Source organism: Cucumis sativus, chromosome 2 (genome assembly GCF_000004075.3).
Source record: "Cucumis sativus cultivar 9930 chromosome 2, Cucumber_9930_V3, whole genome shotgun sequence".
Taxonomy (NCBI): Eukaryota; Viridiplantae; Streptophyta; class Magnoliopsida; order Cucurbitales; family Cucurbitaceae; genus Cucumis; species Cucumis sativus.
Genome location: NC_026656.2, coordinates 19,751,858 through 19,763,231, shown reverse-complemented (window position 1 = coordinate 19,763,231; position 11,374 = coordinate 19,751,858). Strand labels below are relative to the sequence as shown.

The 11,374-nt window shown below is 34.2% G+C and overlaps 2 protein-coding genes across 2 annotated transcripts; both read right to left on the bottom strand.

Moving 5' to 3' along the window:
- Positions 1-608: 608 nt before the first annotated feature.
- LOC101215075 (protein CLT2, chloroplastic) lies at positions 609-7,111 on the bottom strand. The gene is made up of 10 exons (XM_004152557.3): positions 6,571-7,111; positions 6,272-6,417; positions 5,943-5,980; positions 5,098-5,213; positions 3,669-3,768; positions 3,554-3,589; positions 3,375-3,425; positions 3,024-3,147; positions 1,214-1,339; positions 609-1,077 (listed from the first exon to the last, which is right to left on the bottom strand). Exons 1-10 carry the CDS (start codon positions 7,023-7,025, stop codon positions 920-922), a joined length of 1,350 nt encoding a protein of 449 aa, XP_004152605.1. The 5' UTR covers positions 7,026-7,111; the 3' UTR covers positions 609-919.
- A 1,571-nt stretch (positions 7,112-8,682) lies between these two features.
- Positions 8,683-11,296, bottom strand: LOC101215322 (hemiasterlin resistant protein 1). Its single transcript, XM_011651380.2, has 5 exons — positions 11,135-11,296; positions 10,716-10,772; positions 9,356-9,439; positions 9,096-9,268; positions 8,683-8,977 (listed from the first exon to the last, which is right to left on the bottom strand). The coding sequence occupies exons 1-5, from the start codon at positions 11,154-11,156 to the stop codon at positions 8,879-8,881; spliced, it is 435 nt and encodes a 144-aa protein (XP_011649682.1). The 5' UTR covers positions 11,157-11,296; the 3' UTR covers positions 8,683-8,878.
- Between the last annotated feature and the right edge of the window lie 78 nt (positions 11,297-11,374).

Here is an 11,374-nt window from a genome sequence, read left to right as displayed (position 1 = left end):
TATACTCGTAAAATTGTTTAAAAAAATCAATGGAAATATTAATTTGTGGTTGTGTTTATAATCTATATCATCCTTTTTACATCAATATAATTTGAAGAATCATTTATTTTATGAAAATTGAAGACTTACAAAATAAATTTAGGTTATTTTGTAGCAAAGTAAGTTGTCAAGATATATGGAAATATACGAGTTACCTCGAGCATCTCGAGAGTTCGGATAACCTTTTGAAATATTGGTTTTCAAAACTCTTACGTTGACAACATTTTCTTTTTATCTTTTTTTTATCATTCAACTTAAAAGAATAAATAACACATAGTAGTGGACTCTTCAAATTTGTATTTACGTAAGTATTTAAATTTTGAATAACGTGCAAATAATATAAATTTCTTTTATTAAATTATTAAACAAACAATTTTGTGACCTATAATCTCTAAATTTAAAATTTTATGTACAATGGCGGAATATGCTCCCTAAATAATATCTTAAAATAATAATGATAGTAATAATACCCAACGATATTGCATGTTTACCCATGACATTTTAATAAATACTAAGGTCATTGAGCTACAGCTATTCGTTCGATAAAATAAGTTCAAATGTACATTATGTTTTGAATATAACAACCAAAATAGCTAGAATTCAGTGGAACATTTGTAATCTTTGGTTCTTTCCTTATACTAGATTTCATCTAATAACCAATATAATCTTATCATGGTACTATCAATTTCATTAGAACTTAAAACTAGTGGCATGATGTAATTTTTTCTTATCAAAATAATTAAATAATAGCGTAACAATTTTCTTACGCAAAATTGTATTCTGGCCTAAATTTTACAATTTCTAAATTATAAAAAATGAGAGTGGAGTCGAACCACCATTCTGATGCTACCAGCCAAGCTGAACCAGTGTCGTAGTAACATCAATCAGTTTTGGCCTCTATCTTTGAAGGCAGTGGAATGTAATAAAAAGCAAGACCCAACACAAGCATTAAACTGCCAATCATAAAGAGGGGGCTTAAGCGTGCGCCTTCAGGTAGAAATGGCAATGGAAGTGATAGAATATAAATTGAAACTGGCACTGCATAAAGCGAACAAAACCAACCTTCAGTTCATGAATACAAAATGTCATTGTCTAATATATGTGTGTGTATACACATTAAAATAATGAATATTGTTTAATATTAGTTCATATATTCTACGGAAAAGAAAAGAACCTGATAGCATCACAACGAGAGAAGCGACAACTGCCGAAAATTTCTTCACTACGTTGAGCACAGTTATGTTGAAGGCCAAATTTATGATCACATAAAGTAGAGGAAGCAATGGAGCCCCTTCACAACCTGCATTCAACAGATCATATGGCCATTAATTTTGGATTGCCGTTTTTCTTTTTCAAATGCAAAACCCAAGTTTCCATCACGAGTCAAAGGAGCCAATTCATCATGCTGAGGAATCAATTCACGTTAACAGGAATGGCCAGAGAGACATGGAAAGGGAGAGAGATGAGACCGGGCTGATAATTAACGGATCACTCTCACATTTGTATAGTCTTATGTCAAGGTAATACAATATTCTGCATCTGATGAAATCTAGAGAAAGAATGAGCATGGTTATGTAAGAAAAAGAAAATTGTCGTGATCATGATGATACAGATCCATATAATGGAAAACGTGATCCAATCAAATCAAACTGTGAAATGTTCATTGTACGCAATTAGCATATTGATAATCGCTTTATCATTTCTTTTCTTTTATATCCATGAGTGTCTGGACCAACTTACGTGCACCTAGTTTAATCTCACACAACAACATCTTAATGTTAAGGTAATGATAATCATTTTAATTGTGCTTGAAATGACATTTTAAGTCCTTTTAAAACGGTTTTTAAGGTGAAAAAATAATAATAAACCCTTAGAAATTCATTCCACTCTAACTTATCCTATGTTACATATATGAATATCTGCCGAAGAACAAGATAAGTCATTGAATTACCACAAATCCAAAAGCATAAACTTGTTAGTAAACTCATTGATTGCATTTAATTAGTATTTATAACTAGCATCAACACTGTGAATCCTACCCCAGTCCTAATATCGGTTCAAATTCTTCAGCCTTACTTTTAAGCCAACAAAACTTAGAAAATCAGTAAATCACAATCATAAACTCCACCAAAGAACAAAGAAGCGCCTCAAATATATAGGCACCAATGGACAAGGTCCTCAAAGAAGGGAAGACTAGTCGATGCAAACAGGAAAAAGAATTGAGAATACTCTACGGTCTCTAATGTCCTAGTCATTCTTAGGGGAAAACAGGTGAATTCGGAGGAAAATTAGGAAAATTAGGAAAATTCAAATACACACATAAAAAATGTCTAAAAATTATGGATACAAATCTTCAAAAAAATTTATAAACAGCGGTGCTTTGTATTTGTCATTACCACTGCATATCTGTCTTTACCCACTAAATATGAGCACCTCCACAGCTTCTTGTGGGAAATGAAAAACAAACTTTTTCTCTAGCAATGCATTGGAAATAAACGAGGTCGGGAGAATTATTAACTATAATTCCTTGATTAATTTCAAGTGCCACCATACTTTTCTAAGAGGACTTCACTACAATGTAGAAAAGGGATTGTTCACCTTTGTCATTCAAGTAGTACTTGATACTAATAAAGGCAAGTAGATTCTGCAAAACAGCTACAAAATATTCATACAACACTGACGTGCAACAAGTTGAAATCTTCATTTCAATAAGGAAGCTTCTTTGCATTTAGATTTATTTTTAACATGGAGTTGTGGTCAAGGTTTCAAACTTTCAAGTTACCAGTTAACTGTGTGCTCATATCAGAGCTAAAGAAATATAATGGATCCATTCATTTCGTACACATAATAAGTGTTAATTATACAATTAACACATCATATCTATGTTGAGTAAATTACCAATTAGAAGCAGTATCCATGACAATTCAAGATGGTATTTCCACTGCAAAGCATTTAATGTATGTCAATAAGGTGCAAGAACTTGCCTGATCTTCTGGCACCAACATTGAGAAAACAACCAGCGCCATGCATCAGATATGAAGGAAGTTTGGCTATAGGTATGCCTTTCAAGTTCGAAAGAAATGGCAGAAAGAGAAGTACAAAAAGTGCCTGTGCGTGAATGTCAACTGTTAGAACTCAATAATAAATGGACCAGAATATGAGATTCAAAAAACGAATGTATTCATCCACCTAAATTAATTCTGTCAAACGTGATTTAAAACAATGGTAAGCACAATTACTGTATGGTATTTACAAACAATATTTTAAACATACATAACTGACCTGGCCAGGCAAGTGAACTTAAGAAATTCAAGATGACTTCGTAAAATTCTAACCTGAAATCCAGATCCAAAAGAGTTGACCACAAAAATGTCTAGTGACTTCCCCTACAGCCAAAAGAGTTGAACATATTAGAGATAACAACTGCACAGATATTTAGCACCAAATACATATACCAGAGAAAATAAATCCTCAATTAGCGACCAATTTAAAAATAGAGCAGAAATTGTCATACCTGGAGACGGGTTGCAGCATCAATGAAAATAAACTCCTGTTCAGAAAAACAAAGTCAAAGTCCATTCACATTTGGTATACCAAGTCAATTATTTTACGTCAATGACCATTGCAACCTTCAAAATTGATGCAGCAGCTTGACATGCGCTAGAAACTACCATTAATACTGGCCATAAAGGTGCAACTCCAGAAAGCATTTGGCCTGCATCAGAGCCACTGAAATAATGAAAGGCACATATCATTGTCGAGACCCCAAGCTCCGTGTCTGAGAAACTTATTAACACATTCTTCAGCAGCACAGGAAGAAGAAGATGGAAAGAGAGTATATTTTTCCATTGGAAAGTAGGTTTACAAATTAAGGAACATTATTCTTAAGTGCAAAGTTATATATATAAGAAGCAAATACTTCATGGACAGTAAAAAGTACAAAACAACCAAAGCATTATCAAAAAAGATGTTCTCGTTGGAACCGATAGCAAGGCAATGACAGAACTGTTTGACTGATGATTCAAAAGGGAGAGGGAAAAAAACTCAAAATATATTGCTCTCCTTAGATTATCCATAAACATTCCCAATTATTTGATTTCAACCCACAAGATCCAGAAAAGGGACGTGAAAGTGTTAAACCAAAGAAGTCCCCAAAAAAACAGAAGTCTCTGGCTTCCTTTTAGAAAATAATCTGAAGCTGACAAAAAGATGCCTTGCTAATAGAATTGGGCATCAAGTCTTTAAGCATTAAAAAATTTGAAGATTCCCCACGATCTTGGAAGAGAATGAACAGTGGAGAAGGAGATGCGGTTAGCATTTTCACTATCAGCCCTAAACAGGAGGACCAATCAAGTTAAAGGAGGCACAGCGAGTAACAAGCTTGAACTTGTTCCTTATAGTTCACATTGAGAGTCTGAGACCCCTTCTACCTTTCAAAAAATGATGGAGGCAGGTTTTAAATCTACTTGATCTGGAGTTGGAGGAAGCATTAAATCTGGAATCGAATAAAAGGATCTCTTTTGTTATTGTCCACCTAGGAGGAAATCATGAACTCGCCTTCATCATACATATATATAGATACTGGATAATCCTAAAAATCTGCTTAAGAAAATGCTGTATTCAAAACATAAGCATTTAAAAAATTTTAAAAAATAATAATAATAGTTATTAACCAAAGTGATCAAAGCTTAACTTGCATATAATATGTACTAACGACCAAGAGGTCTATAAAATCTCTCCCTATTGTTTGAAAGGGAGAAAAACCACTGCCCGCAGTATAAACAAAAATTTCATGACCCATAAACCAGTGGCCTCCTATGCGTTCCCCTTACCTCCTAGAGTGTGTATGGATGACTAGGAGCCAAAAACAAAAATTTGGAAGCTTTTTTTTTGTTTACATCTTCAACTGTCTTGCTTATACGTCTTTTTACAAAAAGTTGGTAGAAAATATAGAAAATCGGTTGTAGATATAGAAAATCGGTTGTAGATATAGAAAAAAAAAATTGCAAATGTAGAAAAATGAATATAGCCGATACAAAAAGTCCAACAAAATGATACCTTCCAACAGCAACTACTACACCAGCAGTTACAATAACACAGCCCGCAATTTGATTCCATGAGTACTTTCTACCTAGCAAAATGGCAGAAAATACGAGCTGCCAAACCAAAAAAGTCTGCAAAAAAGTTATATTATTACAAGTGGCGCCAATCTGAGATTTGAAAATGAAATCAGAAACATATGAGTTCAGCATGAATGTCCTTTCATGTGTATTGGAAAGACAGAGATCATAAAATGGATTATCACTACTTAAAGAAAAAAGGTCATTAAGGGGATATCATCAAATTTGTTAGCATAATTCTTTTTGGATTGATCCGTGGCTTGGTAACTTGCCTCTGAATTCCAGTATTCCAGGTTTGTTTCCGTATGGTCTTCTTCCCAGTGGTTCAGTTTTAGATCATTAAGATGAAAACACTTTATCGTGGCTGTTAGTTTCTGTAAACTGTTGAAACAGGAAGAAATTTCCAAGTTTCAGATGCTGTTAAGGTCTTTATCAGATTGAAGAGTGATCAATCATCCAGATGGTCGAAATTGTCTCATATTTCAATAAAAAGTTCCCTTTTAGAAAGTAATGATAATTTAAATAAATAAATAATGTAGTTACCCAGATTTAAATCTTTGGAAATATTGAGAAAATGAGAGAGCCAATGGAGGTGAAATTCATAAACTTGATAACAGGGTTATAATTATAGTTAACTTCATTACTTCAAGTTGGTAAGCACATATCGTAAACTACAACAAAGACACAGAGAGACCAAATATTTAATCCAGCTAGTACAATGGAAATAGGTTTTTACTTTTTCCAGTTACGAACTTTGGCAAAAAGAATGGTAAGACGAGATACCTGACTGAGTATAGGAATTGCTGGACCAGGAAGCGAAGCTGTAAATGATACATAGCATTCAGTACGAGTTCTAAACGCAAATTGAAATCGTAAATTGGTCCCATTCTTTTCCTCCTCCAAGCCAGCTTAATTCTTACAACTCTTTACATCCCATCCATCATATCACAAGAAACAATTGTTCCTATCATACTCTGATTGAAGTGTTAAAGAAGCAAGTGACATCCCAGGAATTGAATTACAAACAGTTACAATTATCGTACGTAACCACATAAGGACGCAAAACGACATCAAAATATATCAAAAAGTGTATAATTTGATAATTTTGTTACCTGCCGCAGCCATCCCAGTCGCAATTCCAAGCGCTTCAAGAAAACCTATGGCCATGAATCGCGATTTTGGTAGAGATAGCATCTCTTCAGTAACAATGTTTGCACGACGCCGCAGATATAATATACTAAAATATGCCATAACATATCTGCTCCCACGTATTATAAGACAAAAGTACCAAATGTTCTTCAGTACGATGCATAAACACACAACTTAAAAGCAGTAAATACATCAGAACAAAACAATCAACAAAGTAAAAAAGTAAACAACAAATCGTCGAGGCAGAGCATAAATAACTTGCCCGAACGTAGTCAATTGAGCTAAGAAGAATGGATATTCCTTCAATGGAACGAGAGCAAGCTTGTACAACACACGATTCGCGATTGCCAGTGACACGGCAATTAGAGAGCTTACTACAATAAGTTTCGTTTTAGCGGGAGAATTCGAGTCGCCATTGGAGGCATGTGGTGTGGAACTCGAATCATTCCGAGAGCTGAATCGAGCTTTGATATTTCTGTTCCTGATTCTGAAATTTCTTAGTGAAGATGATACCGTTGGTCTTGGTCGGTGGATATGAGACCATTTTTCATTCGTCGAAGGCATTGAGAAAACAGAAATGAATTTCGTTGCATCGAAGAGGGGGAAAACGAGAGAACGATACGCCGGAAGGGGGAGAGAAATTAGATTCGGCGACGACGGAAATGGCAATCCCATGGGCGAGAGTTGTTCGGCGGACAGCGAAAGTCGCTCCGTCATTACTTACATCAGATATCTGGTTGAGGCATCTCTTTGAAATATAAGAAATGAGAAAGAAAACAATGGTTCAGAACGTCATCACAACTGTATCTCTTGGAATGTTTGAAAAATTTAGACTTAATTATCACTTTATTCTAGTTTTGCCAAAGTGAGCTTAATGGTAAAAGAAATACGGTAATTTCTAATATTTCACATGTTTAGTTTTGGTCGTATATGATTCATTTTTTAGGTGATTTTATTATATATTAGTAATTTTTTATATTACAGTTTTTAAAAGCATTTCCGTGCATTGTAATTGTTTTAATTTAGTTTATTGAAAACCAAAAATGGACTAACTCTATAATATTTCAATCAAAACTTCATTTAAATTCTTTTAATCTCGATCATGTTAATTGTTCCAAACATTATATCTATAGAAATTGACATAAATGATATATAAAATTTAAAATTTAAATTATATAAATTAATTAAGTCATGAATATCAATTTATCGACAATTGGACTACTTTCGAACATTTACTTAGACATTTTTCATGTTTAATTTGACTATGATTGGTATCACTATCTTCTTAACATTACATTAAGATTGAAGGATTGAAGGCCAATTTGACTATGATTGGTATCACAAATAACAATAATCTTGACATAATAATTTTCTAACGAACTAAAATAGTTATATCTTCCAATGTAATTTTTAATCGCAATTAGATTGATTCAGGAGTAGAGGAGCAAGTGGAAATCAAAAGGGAGCAAATCCGGTGTTCAATTTAGTTATTTTGGCAAATTCACCCAACCATACGCAAGCAAAGGACCACCAGAAAACCTAGTTATCAAAAGCTGGATCAAATCTCATACAAAAATCTAACATGAATAAACTATATGCATATTCATAGGTCATATGTGCTGTGTGTCACAGACATATCATCTCGAGGTTGAAACGCTATGATTGTAACACTGTATACATCCTACACTGACCAAACAGTCAAGATCGAATATTCCATTGTTATTCTTGATTTCACAGCCTTATTATTGAGATTTGTGGAATAAACAAACATTAACATGTGATATCATTCACTCAAAACTTTAATGTCATATAATGAAGATGATCAATAAAACAAAAAAAAAAAAAACCACAGTGCTTCTATTTTGGACGATAAAGTTAGTAATACCGAACGTAAAATTGTAAGTGTGAAAAGTAAGCTTACTCAGATTAATGTAGAAAGAAACAAAAGTAAGAAAACAAAAAGAAAAGTAACACCAATGACATTGAGGCCTTGCTGTCACGGGTACTATGGTTCTTACATTTTAAATTCTTCAACGTAAAGCCAAAACTTGGCATTCGTAATTGATTTTAAGCTTCAACTACAAATTTAATCGATTCAATTCTCAAACTTAAACCATCCACATTCAGTCCAACGTTCCAATTCACCTCAACCTAAACGTAACAAAATAGAAATATTCGAGCGTTTAAAAAGAAAATACACATAGCTGTCTTATTATATCTTGAATGAGACAAAAGCCAATTACACACCCAATATTAGATCTTCTGTATGGGTGTGATTGTAATAAAAAAGATCTAATAATGTTATTTTTCCTTTATTCATCAAGTAGATGTGTTCGTTTAATAATCCAAACATCAATTTTAAGTTCACAAGGAAAGACACAAAAACACAAAAGCCATAACAATTGAGTCCAAATGATGAAATATTTCATTATTAAACACCATTTATAATTGTAGAGAAGTTGCCGTAATAAAGTGTAAACAGTCGAAACACACAATAAACTTGACACCGCTCCTTGCGGTTACATCCAAATGAAAAATAGTGAATAACGATTGTTCTAAAATCAATTATTTTAAGCACCCAAAACAGAACCTGAGCTCCTGCGGCACTCCTGCAACATATCCAAGTAGAATTGGCACTTGCTAATGTCACTTCCATAGTGGTTCAGGCACTGCAAAGAAAGAAAAGGTTAAAGAAAATGGAAGTTGCCCCAGTATGAAGATGAGGCAAATAAACGCTTCAGCCTCCAAAAGTCATGGTAAATAACAATAAAGCAACAAGGAACTTACATCTTGAAAGGATTTTGACTGAACATTACAAGCATCAGAACCACCAGAATTGCTTGCAACAGAAGGTGCTGAGGAGGCTGACGAATCAACAGTCTCATGCTGGATGGTTCGAGGACCCATTACGGCATCGACAGCCCTGTGAGCCACTGCACTTCCGGTACCAAAGGCCATACCTGCACATCAGCACAAAAAAAGACACAGTTACGACGACATTATGATTGGTTGTAGAAACAGAGAGGACATGTGCTTCCAAAACTCACCTTGAGCAATAGTTGCACCAAGACCTCCAAGCATAGAACCACCACCACCACCTTGTACAGGTGCAGGTGGAGGAGCGGGACTAGCTGCAAAAGTCAAGATAAGTTTAGCACCAAAAACAATATTGTTAAGAATAAACTTTCAAAAATATAAATAAAAATTGGGTTTAACATTGAAAGAAACAGCATAACCATTCATACTAGAATTGGAAGTAAAACAGTCAAAAGATTTCAGCTATACAGCAGCTAATAACCATGAATCTATGTCATCAGTTATTAGCAATATACAGAAGAATTTTGGTAAAATAAATACCTCCCAAGAAAGAGCAACAATAAATTAAAATTAAAGTAGAAGATGGTTTAAGTCCAGGTGCAACCATCATTTTTACATATAGTAATAGTGTAGCCTGTCATCTTCTCATTGGATAACCACACCCCACTACTCAAGTTTTCAAGCTCTAAAGTTTTTCAAGTTATTTAAGGCCTGTTTAGGATGCAATCTAGAATTGTTCAATGTGTTCATATTCTTTACTGATATTGGAAAATTTTCACGGTATACCTTTCAATTCACTGAACCAAATGGATCCCATAGTAAACAGATTTTTGAAGGAAAAATAGTAAACAAATTTTACTGGCCTATGAAATTTACAAAAAGAGAGCAATGGCCCAAAATAAAGAAATTGCAACATAATCCTCCCATTGGTCAAAGGAGAAGAAGGTATAAGAGTTATAAAAAGATGCACATTAGCATAACATCATAGCTATATATAACTTGTTTTCATAACAGCTAGTTGGTTTTGTGTAGCCTAATTTTGAATTTGAAATTTTAAAGTCCAAAACCAATTCAGATATATAGAATTTCAGGCTATAAACTCATTTGATCTTGGTCAAACGATAATATATAACATGGTAAATCGGATGGAATAGTAATTAATAATACAACATTTATTACATAAGGCATGATCATAAATAGTTGAGCTCGAACCTAATCTTTAGTTGGCAACTACATCTGTTTCGTGGTTTGTAAATATAACTTAAATTGGAATGAATTCAACTCTTTCCATCGAATCCTCGTTACCAAATTTCTTTTAGTACGCCATAACTTATCACTTATCAAACCAAGATCTTCAGCTAAAAAATATAAAGGGTATTTCTAATGACATCAAAAAGATGCCTTGGTAAAGGCACATATACAAAGAGGTCGAACTGGAATCCAGTCCACTATGGACATGAAGAGGATAAGCATATCTACGTACTAAAACACAGGCCCTCATAACGGCTACCAGACAAATTCAACATTGCTCCCCAGAGGTCTTGAAAATAGGTAACTAAACTAAATCGTATAAAAATCATCGGGATTTACCTGGCGCCGGAGGATTGCGAAGTGGAGCGCGTGGGGCGGGACGGGAAGCAGATCGTCCTGCAAAATAATCGAAGGTCAACCACTTAGCACATGCAACAGAGAGATTAACTATCGCAATCACATAATTTCTAAAACCTAAAGCATGCAAACGCTTCAACTTCAAACCCTAGTTTTGTCCCCTCCCCCCACAAGAAAATTGTAAACAATCTTGTCGTAAAATCAGATCCAAAAAATCAAGAACTTCCCTAAGCTAGAAACCCAATCCAACTATTCATACAAAACCATCGCCAGAAATATAAATAGGTAGATAAACGAGGAAAAAAGAACGGAAAACAAAAACTGGCCGGATGAATCAATCTGAAAAAAGGAATAACTAGTCACATATGAAAATATAAAGGGAAAATGTACGAAATACTAACCACCGGAGCTACGACGAGGCATGGTTAAGGATTAAAAGAAAGGGCGACTGCGTAGAAGAAATGTAAAAGAAAATGGCGGTGGCGGTCTCTAGCAGTAACGATATCGGAAATTTTAGGGTTAATGATTTGCGGACGAATTTTACTTTGTTGGGGTTTATATAGAGCCCCAGAGTCTAGGAGTTTCGGATTAATTTTCTAAACACCGCAAGTTGACAAGTACATAAATCACGTAGTCTGCCA